The 15,408-nt window shown below is 39.2% G+C and overlaps 1 protein-coding gene and 1 long non-coding RNA gene across 2 annotated transcripts; one reads left to right on the plus strand and one right to left on the minus strand.

Annotated features, from left to right (window-relative positions):
* Positions 1-1,178: 1,178 nt before the first annotated feature.
* On the minus strand, positions 1,179-3,772 carry LOC123508796. The gene is made up of 3 exons (XR_006676006.1): positions 3,624-3,772; positions 1,790-1,882; positions 1,179-1,299 (listed from the first exon to the last, which is right to left on the minus strand). It is a non-coding gene; the product is annotated as an uncharacterized LOC123508796 (long non-coding RNA).
* Positions 3,773-7,065: 3,293 nt separating this feature from the next.
* On the plus strand, positions 7,066-14,912 carry LOC123508684 (uncharacterized transporter slc-17.2-like). Its single transcript, XM_045262531.1, has 9 exons — positions 7,066-7,406; positions 9,584-9,813; positions 10,930-11,169; positions 11,447-11,721; positions 12,002-12,197; positions 12,491-12,620; positions 13,020-13,264; positions 14,263-14,417; positions 14,700-14,912. The coding sequence occupies exons 1-9, from the start codon at positions 7,340-7,342 to the stop codon at positions 14,788-14,790; spliced, it is 1,629 nt and encodes a 542-aa protein (XP_045118466.1). The 5' UTR covers positions 7,066-7,339; the 3' UTR covers positions 14,791-14,912.
* Positions 14,913-15,408: the final 496 nt, after the last annotated feature.

Genomic DNA, 15,408 nt, shown 5'->3' on the forward strand with positions numbered 1-15,408 from the left:
TGTGCTTCATACAGGCACTGTCACACGTAGGGGTGACAGCTAGCAGCTTCCCTTATTCTTAAAGGACATGTAACCCTGACTAGTAACCCTGGTTGAATTTGATTTCATAGAAAGGAAGAAATACAGAAGCTGGCAGGGAGTTCCATAGTTAATCAGAAAATGGGAAGGGAAGAATGATTGAGAATACTCATTATTTAAAGAGGTGGACCGAATAGGAATGAAAGAATATCTTGTGCAACAATGCAGTGGGAGGAGAGGAAACATGTAATTAATAAAATCAGAAGAGCAGTTAATGTGAAAATAGCAGAAGATAGTAAGAGATCCAACATTACAATAATGGGAGATGAAGACACCCAGTTAAAAGAGGAATTGGTAAGATGAAAAGCTTTTCCTATCACTGTCTAGAAATAGTAATAAGAGTTGAATCCCTCCAAAAAAAATATGAAGCACACTCCATACATTGGTTGATAGGGTCTTTTGAAGTTTTAGCAGCTGTGAGGATGAGAGAAACTGGCACAGATGACAATCTATAACTCCATTGAGACTGTTTTAGCTAGAGAGGATGTTTCAAGATTAATTATAAGTAAATGACAGACCAAGGATGTTCGAAGTAAAGGAGGGGAGGGAGGGACAGCTAAATGTCTGGGATAAAAGGGGATGGTTACCTAGATGGTTGTGTTGAGTTGATAGATGGAGGAATTGACTCTCTATGGTACTGAACAATACTGTTATTGAGCAATGTCCCAATTATAAGTTTTATAGATCAAGTCAGGGTATGTATGGTAAGGTTGTTCAAAAGACATTCACAAGGTCACCAACAAGTCTTGGTGTATTGCAGCAACATTTGTCAAAATTTCCTCACGGTTTTTGACTTTCTAAGTACATGGAACTCAATTTACTGCACTTACTATATCACAAGAAGTCTGCATTACAAAACATGTATATGTATAACTATATAAAATAAAAACATAGTTGCCAACCTGAACCGTCTGTAAATAATGAGTCTATCTACTGTGATGTTTGTCCCACGACACTTCCTCAAGGTTTGGGTTGGAGAGAACAACATACCATGGAAACACTTTATTATCTATAATTTAATATGAACAGTAGACCACAGTAACCAAAAAACAGTTTAATCAATATGAACAAGATACCATAGGAGGCAAAAAAGAAGAATGTTATTATCTACATTTTAATATAATATGTATTTACATCAACCTTAAAGAGTTACTTCTTCTTGGGCTTCATGACATTGTACAGGATGACGAGACCAAGCACGGCATACGTTGCCTTGCCCACCTGGAACACCAACAAGCAGTCAACATCTCGAACACCACACATATAATGCATACACAATACATTCATCTATTATCTACAAAAATATTAACTGACTGACCAATTTAACTAAGGTGATGCAAATTAAGTACAGTTACTAATTCTGTGCTAAGGTCTTGTGAACATTTCCACACCATTAGACATAATTAATGTTTCTTTCCCTCCTGTGTCTCCAACCAAACAATTTTTAGCACTAGGAAATAAGAAAATTTACTTTTTTCTGCTCTTTTTCCCTCCCATGTCTCCATGCAAACAATTATTACAATGGTAGGATATCACACAGATCTTTTCTCTCGTCTCTTTGCAAACAATTTTAAGTCCTACGAAATACGACAATAGACCTTTTCCCCTCTTTTCACTGCTAAGTCTGTAAACAATTTTCACAGTGCTATTAAGGTTAACGAGGGGTAAACACTGCAGTAAAAGCGTTGGCAGTAAAGAAGCAACCACTTACATTGGCTCTCCCTGCTATGGTAGAGCTGTTGAAGAACTTGGACAAGCCCTTGAACTCAGAGGAGCCAACACCAGCGTCGCCTGCCATCCTGACCTGCAGATGGGATGGCAACACATGAAAACATTAGTGAAAGTGGAAATCGGGTGGATCGTAACACGAGAGCGAGTAAGAGTGGGAATCAGGTGAATGTCAACACACAGGAACACAAGTAAGAATGGCAAGTAAAAGTAGGAATCAGGTGGAGAGCAACACAGAAAAGTAGAAATTAATTAAGTGGAATGGCAACACATAGCAAGTAAAAATGGGAATCACGTGGAAAGCAAACATGGGAACACAAGTAGGAATGGAAAGTAAAAATAGAATCAGGTAGAAAAGAACTCAAGAAGAAGTGAGAATCAGAAGGACAGTAATACAGCAACACAAGTAAAAGTGGGAATCAGGTGGATGGCAACATGAGAACGCAAGTAAAAATGGAAAGCTACAATTAAATATGTGCTTTTAACATGGTACTCCTTGTATTGCACACCCCTTTCTATTTCCATCCCTGTCACTCTTGTCTATAAATGTGCTACATCAATAATATCATGGGGAAAAAAAAATTACTGATGCAACCACAGCAATCAGGCGATTCTAAATTTCTTCCTAGATCTTTGTCTATCTGAATTTAGTCAGAGTAAAACAGATGCTTGGTGTGAAAATTATGAGATAAGTTCAATTCCTATATTGTAGTGACTTTACAAAACCTTTCATACAGAAAATCGCAATTTTTTACTAATTTTTCATAGTGGGAAATATAGAAGCATGTAGGGAGTTCCAGACAATAAGGGCCAGGAGACACATCTTGCTAACTAAAACTGTCCTTCGTATAATCCAGTCCCTTTCTCTAGTAAGCTCTGGACCTCCCAATCTGCTTCTGTATTTCCATCTTCCTACGACTTGACTTAATTCAAGAGGGAGATTTCAAGACATTTGTCCCTTACTTTTAGATAACTATTATTATCTTTAAGGGAAATGGCAATCCACTAGGCCTTTTTTTTTGTTGCCCTTGGCCAGCTTCTCTTCTTGCATAAAATAAAAGTTCTCTCTATACAATTAGGAAGCAGAGGGACAAAAGACCACAATATATGGGCAGGAATCAATACACGGTAAATTTCCTGAAAGACACACCAGAATTACTGCAGTTTTAACCAATACACATTCTAACGGCCTAGATCACACTTCTACGAGCATTTATAACCCCATTTTACCCTATCGAAAATGTATAATAACTTCAGGACAGAATTTAGGTTAAGTTAGGTTTGTTTTTCCCACCCTAGAACCCCAAGAGGTCCCCAAGCTTGTTAAACATAGGGAAAAAGAAATATAAATTAAGGTATATTGATTGAAACTGCAAATTTACCGACACACCTAGTTCATTCTGACTATTGACCTATCTTTATGATATTTCGTGGTCTGAATACTGATCTGGCAATGAGAATGGACTGAAAAACCTAAATGATGAGAAAATAATACCTAAAAACAACAGACATCAGAATTTACTATGATGAGAACCAGATCCTTCATTATTTCACCCTAATCTTACCTCGTGGTCTGGATATTGATCTGACAATGAGTATGGGCTGAAAAACCTAAATGATGGGGCACTAATACCTAGAAACCACACACATATCAGAATTTACTACGATAGGAACGAGATCCTTCATTATTTCACCCTAATCTCACCTTTTAACTCAATCCAAATCCACCGACTTACACACTGACTGAAAAAATACCCATCTAGACATTACATACGGGTGAATGAGTGTAAAAGTCGGTTAAAATGATGTTCTCTTACCTTTTTGACTTAGCTGTGGTCGTCTGCGGGAGAAGGTTGTGAAGGTGGTGGTGGTGGTCAGGTGAAGCGAAGACTCCTATTGGTTGAGAAAAGAGGCAATGGTCCAGCTCAGCCAATCCCAGACCGTCTCTCTTCTCTCTTAGGCTCGTTGGTTCAGTCGCCGGTGATGAAAATGACCGGTTCTTTTCTTACTTTTCGGCCTTTTCTTGGTTCTATGTCGGTTTTTTCGGTTTTATGCAATCGCTTGTTATTTTTAGGGTAAGGAAAGTTGGTATATGGGCAGTTATGGTGGCAGGTTACTTGATTCGATACTTGGTGTTGTAATCAATAAAAATTAGTAACTATATATATTTCTCCATCGAAAAAAGTGTTATTATCAAGAACATTCTATCATAAGAACTACGATGAGGAATAATATATCAAGAAGCCCATAAAATAAATTAGGCTTGTAGTGCACATAGCCGCGTTTTTCCTTCCCGTCTTTACTTAATGCTACGAAAATAGTAATACATTGCGAGATACGATTGATGATCCTTCTTTCCAGCCAGTCTCTCATGATGCTAACGAGAGACATTACTTCTGCCGCATAACTCATTTTCTCATAGACAATGCAAAGAACAAGTGGTTAGGCTAGTTTAAAGTTTTCTTGATGCTGACCACTGAATGACGAAACTGTATCCTCGCTAACTCATAATTACGTATATTAGTCGAGCAATAAGTTTCCTTCATAAAATCATGGTGAAATGTAAAGTGGCAACATACGTCCCTCGACCTAACCGTACTACATAAACAGACAGACAGACAGACAGAGAACGATAGACAAATACACAAAACAGTAAAGCAGGTGCATAAATAAATAAATAAATAAATAAATAAAATACATAAGGAAATAGCCAAAACATATATCAATATTCTTCACATGATCCAAACTGAATTATACTTCTTTTGCCAAAGTAATGAAAAATAGAAGGAGGAAGAGGAGGAGAAAAGAGGAGAACAAGAACAAGAACAGGAAGTAAACCAAACAAAATCAACATCTCAACAAAAAAATAAATAAATAAATAAAATAAACAAATAAATAAACAGGGGGTCATTTCTTTCAATCTTATCCCATCCAGTTTTCACACTTGCCAGAAGCACACAATAAAAAGAATAGAATATACTGTACTCACAATTCACAGAAGTCAATAGTGTGTTCTGGAATTCCTCCGAGCCCTATAGTGTTGTTGAGTTGGGCAGCGTCGCATGACACTTAGCGGGCGTGAAAATAAAGGTATAATGAACACTCCCAGCTGGTGTCCCTCCCTCACTCCCGCCAGACGCCATGCACGCTTTTCTTTCCTCGCTTCCCGCCAAAATTTATGAGGTTTCAGTTTCGTTTTTTTATTTTTTTCTATTCAAGGCTAATTGTGTCTTTTATTATTATTTTTTGTTTGGATAAATAAGAAAGATTAATATTAGTACCATTATTTTTATTTGTTTTATTTCTTTACTTATTTTCATTTATCTATTTTTGTTTCTACGTTCTTTCTTTGTGCACATTCTAAATCAATATCCTAGCCTTTCAGAGATATATTCGTCTCTCTCTCTCTCTCTCTCTCTCTCTCTCTCTCTCTCTCTCTCTCTCTCTCATTATTTTCAGCAAGGGAGGGACTGGCTCACACACACACACACACACACACACAGCACTTGAGGGTGGCTCCTTGGAGCCTTGGATTAACTGGAGCCTTGGTGCCTTAACTGGCCCCTTGGACCCTTCGATTAACAGGAGCCTTGGTGCCTTAACTGGCCCCTTGGATTAACAGGATTTTTGGTGCCTTAACTGGCCCCTTGGAGCCTTGGATTAACAGGAGCCTTTGTGCCTTAACTGGCCCCTTGGAGCCTTGGATTAACTGGAGCTTTGGTGCCTTAACTGGCCCCTTGGAGCCTTGGATTAACTGGAACATGAATGAACACGTGAGCAAAGATGGACAAGGGTGATAACAAACAGTAAAACACACAGACTAAGAGCAACGTCTGTTACTCTCTTCTCTTGCGTTCTTGTTTCGTTTTCTCAAATTTCTTTTAGTTTTCTTCATATCATTAGTTTTATTTAATCATTTCTCTTGATATATTTTCACTCGTGAAGAAGAAGAAGAAGAAGAAGAAGAAGAAGAAGAAGAAGAAGAAGAAGAAGAAGAAGAAGAAGAAGAAGAAGAAGAAGAAGAAGAAGAAGAAGAAGAAGAAGAAGAAGAAGAAGAAGAAGAAGAAGAAGAAGAAGAAGAAGAAGAAGAAGAAGAAGAAGAAGAAGAAGAAGAAGAAGAAGAAGAAGAAGAAGAAGAAGAAGAAGAAGAAGAAGAAGAAGAAGAAGAAGAAGAAGAAGAAGAAGAAGAAGAAGAAGAAGAAGAAGAAGAAGAAGAAGAAGAAGAAGAAGAAGAAGAAGAAGAAGAAGAAGAAGAAGAAGAAGAAGAAGAAGAAGAAGAAGAAGAAGAAGAAGAAGAAGAAGAAGAAGAAGAAGAAGAAGAAGAAGAAGAAGAAGAAGAAGAAGAAGAAGAAGAAGAAGAAGAAGAAGAAGAAGAAGAAGAAGAAGAAGAAGAAGAAGAAGAAGAAGAAGAAGAAGAAGAAGAAGAAGAAGAAGAAGAAGAAGAAGAAGAAGAAGAAGAAGAAGAAGAAGAAGAAGAAGAAGAAGAAGAAGAAGAAGAAGAAGAAGAAGAAGAAGAAGAAGAAGAAGAAGAAGAAGAAGAAGAAGAAGAAGAAGAAGAAGAAGAAGAAGAAGAAGAAGAAGAAGAAGAAGAAGAAGAAGAAGAAGAAGAAGAAGAAGAAGAAGAAGAAGAAGAAGAAGAAGAAGAAGAAGAAGAAGAAGAAGAAGAAGAAGAAGAAGAAGAAGAAGAAGAAGAAGAAGAAGAAGAAGAAGAAGAAGAAGAAGAAGAAGAAGAAGAAGAAGAAGAAGAAGAAGAAGAAGAAGAAGAAGAAGAAGAAGAAGAAGAAGAAGAAGAAGAAGAAGAAGAAGAAGAAGAAGAAGAAGAAGAAGAAGAAGAAGAAGAAGAAGAAGAAGAAGAAGAAGAAGAAGAAGAAGAAGAAGAAGAAGAAGAAGAAGAAGAAGAAGAAGAAGAAGAAGAAGAAGAAGAAGAAGAAGAAGAAGAAGAAGAAGAAGAAGAAGAAGAAGAAGAAGAAGAAGAAGAAGAAGAAGAAGAAGAAGAAGAAGAAGAAGAAGAAGAAGAAGAAGAAGAAGAAGAAGAAGAAGAAGAAGAAGAAGAAGAAGAAGAAGAAGAAGAAGAAGAAGAAGAAGAAGAAGAAGAAGAAGAAGAAGAAGAAGAAAATAAGAATACAAATAAGTATATAAAGAAAAAAGAGAAAAAAAAGAAGATACCAAGAAAAAAAAATAAAAACAAAAAATATGAACCACAAAGAAAAAAGACATACAAACACACACACATACGCACAAAAAAAAAAAAAAAAAAAAAATCATACGTACTCAAACACAGCAACAGAAACCAGGAAAAACAAAGAACAGAACACCCCACAACACAAATTGAGAAGACACGGCATTTCTGAGGTGACCGAGTAACCTTTTTAGCCAGCACGGGAGGTGAAGGGCGCATGTGTCACTGAAGAGCCACGGAAAAGGCTAAGTAAGGATTCTGGAGTACGAGGGAATGTTTACAGATCGCGTGCGTGGTGGGCGGAGGTTACTAGCGTTGAACCTTGTGGGGGAATAGAGTTGTGAGTGCAGAAACATGCCCGAAGAAATTGTGGGTGAAGTGTGGGAGTGCAGGGGAGAGAATAAAGTGGAAGAGTGTCATAGTAAGTTGATTTAGTTAGTAGTACTTGTGTTAATTGTTATTGTTATTGTGTGTGTGTGTGTGTGTGTGTGTGTGTGTGTGTGTGTGTGTGTGTGTGTTTCTTTGTTTTATTGCGTGTAATGTTATTGTTATCATTGGTTTATAGGTGTTAGTGTCGTGTGATTGCGGTCAAACCTTCTTGGTCACCACCACTACTACTGTAACTACTACTACTACTACTACTACTACTACTAATACTAATACTACGGCAACTACTCACTATGCCACTGATATGAAAATGCTTCCTCATATAAAAAGGGAAGATAGAAAGTGACGGATATAAGGGAAAAGAACATGACGAAAGACTCCCATACAGATATTCATATAAAAAGGCCATAAATCAAACCTTATATTGATCCGTTAAAAAAAGAATAAAAAACACGATTTTCATATCAGTATTCAAATATTTAAAAGATTATATAGGATTTTATTCTCTCTAGTAGAACGACAATAGAACCAAGCATTTCCATCGCGTAAAGCTGTCGACAATCAGGAACGTAAATGAAAAAAATAAATAAATAAATAAACTCACGTAAAATTTCGCTGTCGTATCACAAATGAGCTGGGTACAAGAACGGAAATGTATAGAAAAAATTATATATATATATATATATATATATATATATATATATATATATATATATATATATATATATATATATATATATATATATATGCAAAGGAAGTTCATTCATATAGTAGGTACAATAACTAAAATGCATACGATAATAAGAAAAACCGTACATGCAAAGAAAATTCATCCACAAAATAGGTACATTAACAAAAATACATAAAAATAATAAAAAAAAAAAAAAACTCGTCCGTACGAATTCATTCACATACAGGGTAAAAAAAAAAAAAATGCTTAAAAATCGTAATAAAGCGTAGAGACAAAAAGATATTCATTCATATAATAGGTACAATCACAAAAATACATAAAAGAATCAGAATAAACTGTACGTACAAAGGACAATAACAAAAAAATCATAATTAAACGTACACACAAAGGATATTCACTTCCATATATTTTCGCCTTGCCGTCAAAAGAACTGCCTACAATAACAGTGACTATAGCAGAGGAAGGAGCATCAATGTTTCACCATCAAATCATTGCCACCACACGCACCTGTCGGCTCCATGTCAACCCCCCAACCCAACCCCTACGTCACCCCCACGTCACCCGCACGCAGCCCCCACGTCAAACCCCACCAAGCTGTCTTCTACCTGAGTGCCGCGTCTAGTATGCCTGTTATATTTTCTTTATGGCACTATGTGGAGGAGAATTTATTGATCGAAGGCTAGTTTGGGCATTAAAAGTTGTGATAGATGTGTGTGTGTGTGTGTGTGTGTGTGTGTGTGTGTGTGTGTGTGTGTGTGTGTGTGTGTGTGCGTGTGTGTGTGTGTGGTTTTAACTTAAGACGTCTTTTCTTTCGTTTTTTTTTTTGTGGTTCTTCCTTTTTCATTTATTTTCATTATTATTTTCTTCTTCCTTCTATTTGTTATTCTTTATTCTTAATTTTTTTTTTTTTTTTTTTTGTATCTGTCACGTTTTTCTTTTTAATTTACATGTTCTCTCTTTCTCTTCGCTTTTATTGTTCATTATGGTCTATATCTTTCTACGTATCATCTCTCTCTCTCTCTCTCTCTCTCTCTCTCTCTCTCTCTCTCTCTCTCTCTCTCTCTCTCTCAGTAACAGATCGATCACAGCCTCTCCGTTACGTAATGCTACTAAGACACGTCACTTCTTCCTGTAATTATAGATGTCACGGCTCTCTCTCTCTCTCTCTCTCTCTCTCTCTAGCATATTATCATTGCATAGACGTGGACTATAATCATATATTTTTTTTAACGCCTCCTTCTCCTCCTCCTTTTCTTCCTCCTCCTCCTCCTCTTCCTCCTCCTCCTCCACCTCCTCCTCCCTCTCCTGTTACTACTACTAGCAACAATATTATAACTCCCGCCAGACTGATATTTGTAATTGCGAAAACAACAACAACAACAACAACAACAACACTTACATTCCTACGCATCATTGGTAGAGGAGGATATAGTGGCAGTGGCGGTGATGGTGGTGGTGGTGAACATATCTACGTTCTCCAATATCCTGGTGAAAATAACCATCCCATTCCTTTCTTCCAGGCCCGCTGTTCAAATCATGGCGCTTCTGGACCACAATACTCGCGATGCTGGCCACTGTGCAGCTCATGATGGCCCGTATGAGCCTGTCCATGACCCTAGTGTGCATGGTAGAGCTCCCACCGCCGTCATCTCTCGCCTACGGAACTAACATCACGGACAAGCTCACTCACCACACGTGCAGACCCCCGCATTCACAGGGGACAGGGGAGGAGACGCTGGTTCTGACACAGGTATAGAGTTATGAGGCTAGATACACCCGTGAGACTTAACCCCTTCAGTACCAAGACACGTTTTCATATATTCTAATTACTATGTGGTGATTTTATACAACTTCAGAAACTTATGTGGAGATTAAAATAGTGAAGACTGGCCATTAAACTCCTGACCTCCATAGACCCTTCCTAATGTAAATCAAATTATTTAATCACACCTAAAACTCATGTTAAAAATACGTTCCGGAACACTTTTCAACATTAAAAACACAGCACAAACACTTTCATGCACCCACAAAATTAAAATACGTTCAATAGAGTAGATTTTCCTATGTCTAGCTGATCTAACGTTCAGAGACAGCGGAACTAAAGGCACTGGTTTAGAGTAGTTTGTGATTCATGAACTGTGTGTCGAATAGTACCGAAAGAATGAGTTAAAAGAGAAAGTTGAGCGTTCACTTACAAGTTTACGGTGGTCCAGGAGCCTTTTCTGGTGCTACGCGTGCAGTGCTGTCTCGTGGTTTAAATATTACGAGTTTAATCCAGAGATGATAGATTCACATGGAATAAAGTGAATCGAGCTTCCTTGGTTCGATTCTTGGCTCACGGTAGCTTCACGGGGATAGAATTTGCACTCTTGTGATCTCTGGCCTTGCTGTAGCGTTGTGACTCGATACATTTCCACAATAGATGAGAAGGACACATACTGGGGTAACTACACGAAATACAGAGAAAAAATAGCTGTTAATTGACCCAAAAGAGAAAACAGCAGTGGGAATGTTTAAGAGTAGAGCCAATCATCAGCTTAGTCTCGTGGTGGTGTCAATACTCAGCGCCAGAAGGGATTCGAAACTGTATGAAATAGGGAAGTATAGGATAAGGCAGATGACGCTCCTTTTACTAACGAAAATAATACAGAACCAACGATTAGGAAACTTTAAACCATTGAGTAATTAGGAACGTTACCCTCATAGTGTGCTCCCCACTGGCTGTCAGATTCACTGTAGGCAAGAAGACTGATTTACTGACCTCACGCACTACACCAGTAGTCAGACGGCGGACGAGTACACAGAGAGCAACACCCGAAACAAATCAAAGCGTATAGCACATAACTCCTCTTCCAATCCCCTTCAGCGACGTTCGCGGGACTTCACCTGGAGCAAGACTCTTCAGGGCCACCTACTGTCCAGCTACTTCTACGGGTACATCTTTGGCATCCTCCCCGGGGGCCTGGCGGTGGACCGGTGGGGCGGGAGGCTGTTCATGCTGCTGAGCGTGGCCACCATCGCCGCCTCTAACTTTCTCCTCCCCTCTGCTGCCTATACGCACCACGCTGTCCTCTATGCCGTCAGGGTGTTGCAGGGGTTCGCTGAGGTGGGCGTGGTTTGCGCTGGTGGTGGGTGTACATGGAAAACTATATAAGGCACAACATAAGTACACAATGTACATGCATACGTAAATGATGACAGATAAGAAACAGATATTAAGACATTTTCAACAACAAAACAACAACAACAACAACAACAACAACAACAACAACAACAACAACAACAACAATAATAATAATAATAATAATAATAATAATAATAATAATAATAGTGAATTAGATCAAGAATCCATCCTTGTAACATCCACACACATTCCTGGCCAGGCGATGGGCCTCAACGCACACCAGTTTCTGCTGGCGCGGTGGGGGTCGCGGCGTGACCTGAGTATGCTCACCAGCATCAGTTACATCGGCTTTCCCCTAGGCGTCATGGTGGCTCACCCTCTCGTGTCCAGCCTCTGCCTGCACGGTCCCTGGGGCGGCTGGCCCTCCGTGTTTTACCTGATGGGGGCTGCAGGGGGGCTGTGGACCATTGTGTCAGCCTTTCTGCTCCATAACAGCCCTGCGGCACACCCACTCATATCTAAGGAGGAGATCAAGTACGATTGTAGGAAGGCATAGCTTGGAATAAACTGCTTACGATGATTGTTACTTCATTCGATTAATTTTATACTTTATCTACCAAATATGAAAAAAGTACATGCAAATGCTAGAGGATTTGAAATATTCGATGTGTTTTTTCGCTGTCGTTGATGCACTTCAAAACTATACATTAAATTTTAACCGTGCACTCTTTTAAGCCAAAGCAATCAATGGATTAAAAGATCATTGCATTTTTCGTTGTTTGTGTTATGTGTTGGTTTCTGTTCTATGTTGCAGGTATTTCCAGCACCACGGCACGAAGATCAACATAAGCGGGACATCCTTCAAAAAATCGGCGTGGCTGAAGCTGGCGAGGAGCGGGCCGGTGTGGGCACTCATGGGTACCAGCGCCTTAGGAACCTTCGGGTACTTCGCCTTCACGCTCCACCAGCCGCTGTTCCTACGTGATGTGTTTGGCTTCTCCATTAAGGAGGTGATTTAACGATTCTCGCCTTTGCCAGTCTTCCTTAAAGGTCACGGGTACGCTGTGTGAAGGTTCGGCCATCATTTATTCACCAAAATACAGCTCCTTTAAATGTCTGGGGTTCGTATCTTGAGCGGCTGTTTTTTCATGAGGACTATTTTCAAAGGGCAAAAATAACCAGTCATTGTCTGTTTTTACTTTCATTGACATTCATAATCTCCTTAAGCTGTTTCTAGAATCATAAAAACACTCTTGAAACTCTCAATTAGAGTTGACTAGAGCTTATAAATGTGTGTCCTCAGAACGGCATCATGTCCTCTCTGCCCTGGAGTCTGGAGGTGCCCGTGTCAGTGGCGACTGGCGTGGTGGTGGACATGTTGCGGCGGCGAGCAATGCCTCTCACCACCATCAAGAGGGTCTTCAACACGGCCGGTGAGCCACGCACGCCGCACCTCAGCCACGCCAAGCATCGCACCACACATGAACGCACAACCCGTAGCCTGATCCACTTACACAATGCCATTACCTCACCCACATCGTAGAAATATTAGGAAATGTGAGTGCGGAGTAAAGTCAGTTCACATTAATGCCTAAAAGCGCATCTGGGCAAACTCCAACCTTCTTGAAAATCAGTAACGAAATAGAATAACCACACTGGGTTTGGGTTTTTCGTAAGAAGTTAAGACAAAATTATTAATCCTCTGAAGTGAACCAGCTATTGCCGCGAGGACAGATCTTGCATAGCTAGAACCGTAAGGAGAAGAATAATTGCCGTATAGAGTATAGAGTATAGAGCATCACCGTGACTGTTCCCTCCCATGTGATGCAAAGGTTTCCTGCTGGCCGGCCTGACGCCCCTGGTGGTGGTGGAGATCGGGTGTGAGTGGCGCTGGGCTGCCGCTGCATTCCTCCTGGTGGTGGTGGTGGGCAACTGCACGGCCTTTGTGGGCGGCTACTACTACACACCCGTGGATTTAGCGCCGCCTTGGGCCGCCACTCTTGCCGGCCTGTCCAGCACCTTCATCGGCCTTAATGGACTCGTGGCGCCCATCGCTGTGGCTTACCTCACGCCCACGGTAAATATACCTACTCAAGTGTTATGATTCTATGAAGCACGCATTACTAGGCGTTGGAAATAATTAGCACTGTGTCCATTATTGAGTAAGCCACTTAGTCCACCAATAACAAAACAAGTGATGTATGTAGACTGGGAAGCACACGACCAATACTGATTATTTAAAGCAGCTAGGCTATAATTGATACTACTATTCCTATTACTACTATTACTATGCCTTTTCCTCCTACCATTTATAAAATTTCAAATATATTTACCGTTGTTACGTAAATGCGAGTCTAAATAAGAGCTAGTAAATGTGGCAGTCATTCCCGCAGAGTAAATGAAATTCGGCACGTCGTCACCGTAGACTTTCGCGGAGGGGGAATAATAGCTAATTGTTTTAATGTTCATATCTAGACTCTCAAAATCTTACCAATCGTTCCCTGGCACATAGTTCACATTCTATGATATATTTACTGTAATATATTTTCCTTTTTGTGTGACGATTTGTATACAAATATTCAAGCCTATGCCGAGTATGAGTGAATGTTGGTGGTGGTGATTAACTCTTAACTCTTCACCCTGCCATTAAATCATTACATGGAGAACTTTTTATGAACTTTCACAGTTTTCTGTCTTTGTGGGTAACACTTTAGCATCATAAACACATAATAATTACATAATGTTGGTCACAAATATTCTGTCAGTTCTATTTTTTTCTTTTCAGAATAATTTCAGTTTAACAGTTTGTCTTGGAACTAGAATTATTATTTGCTTGTTTTTTAGAATTAACCTTTACTTTAACTTTACTATGTTTTATCAGGGGATATTTAGCATTACCATTCATAGGATTTATACATTTTCTTGAGAAATTTTCAGAAGTAGCCTATTGTTAATTTTCTTTGATTGCTTCTTTGATTTTGTTTTTATAAAAATTGTTTGTAATTGGAAAGGTCAAGAGATTTTCAGATTTATAATTTTCTCTCCCTCTCCCTCCCTGCTCACCACCACCACCAGGGGAGTCGTGAGGAGTGGCGGCAGGTGTTCTGGGTGAGTGGGGTGCTGTACCTGGCAGGGGCTATTGTCTTCGTCATCTGGGGAAGTGCCGAGCCCCTTCCATGGATCAACAAATATGCACCCAACACTGAGGAGGCAGCCAGGCCGGATGTACAGTAAGTCACTTTTGTTGTGTTCTAATTTCCTGCGCCACATGACCAGGATGTTGTGATGCCTTGAATCACACCAAACAAATAATTATAATTTCATGTTTTCTGAATTTATGTATTCCTCATTTTCTTTCAGCTAAATCTTTGTTTTTATCCTTTTTGTTTCTAATTTCAAACTCTATTTCTCTCTTTATGGCATAGTTTTGTGTCCATCATTATTTTGTATGAAACCAATACCAAAACTGTATTTACCTCTCTCTCTCTCTCTCTCTCTCTCTCTCTCTCCAGGGAGCCTGCATATCAGATGCAAGCCTTGGCACAACGTGCAGTGGTGGACAGGAGAGACATTGGCACAGCCACAGAGGAAGTCAATGTGTGAGTGTCTGCTCCTTCACTTTATAAACATAAATAATTATCAGGGTCTCTTACACAGTACTTTATCATTCATATTATTCATTAATACTCATGAACCCACACCATTTCTATATTCACTTATGATATTCTTTGCTTCATTTGCTAGACAGAAAGTACATTGCTTTTACTCACTAAACTATTATTTTCCTGAAGTAAGTAAAGACAGGGAATTTCATCAATAATTAATTCCTCAGTGAATCTCTTTTCCTCTCCTTTTGATGTCATTTCCTCACTGGTCTGCATCACTTATCTCTTGTCACCATTTAGCATCTTATTCAGATGCTCTATTACCAGTTCACTTTTTTTCCTATTATTGAGATCATAGGTAATAATTTAATATCTTTTGATCTATTTCAGGTAGTAATTCCCTTTCAATCATTTAATTTCTTTGTCCTTGTTTTGGTTTAGTGTACATTATTACTATTTAACAAGCAGGTTCTTTAGTTTTTTTTCTTGAGAGAGACTGAGTTCAAACACCTTATGCTTGGTTACGAAGGGAGGTACAGGGGAGACAAGAAGAAAGCCAAGAAGAAAACAAAGAAAGAAGACAAGAGAAAAACTGTATGGAAGGAGGAGGAGAAAC

Source organism: Portunus trituberculatus, chromosome 25 (genome assembly GCF_017591435.1).
Source record: "Portunus trituberculatus isolate SZX2019 chromosome 25, ASM1759143v1, whole genome shotgun sequence".
Taxonomy (NCBI): Eukaryota; Metazoa; Arthropoda; class Malacostraca; order Decapoda; family Portunidae; genus Portunus; species Portunus trituberculatus.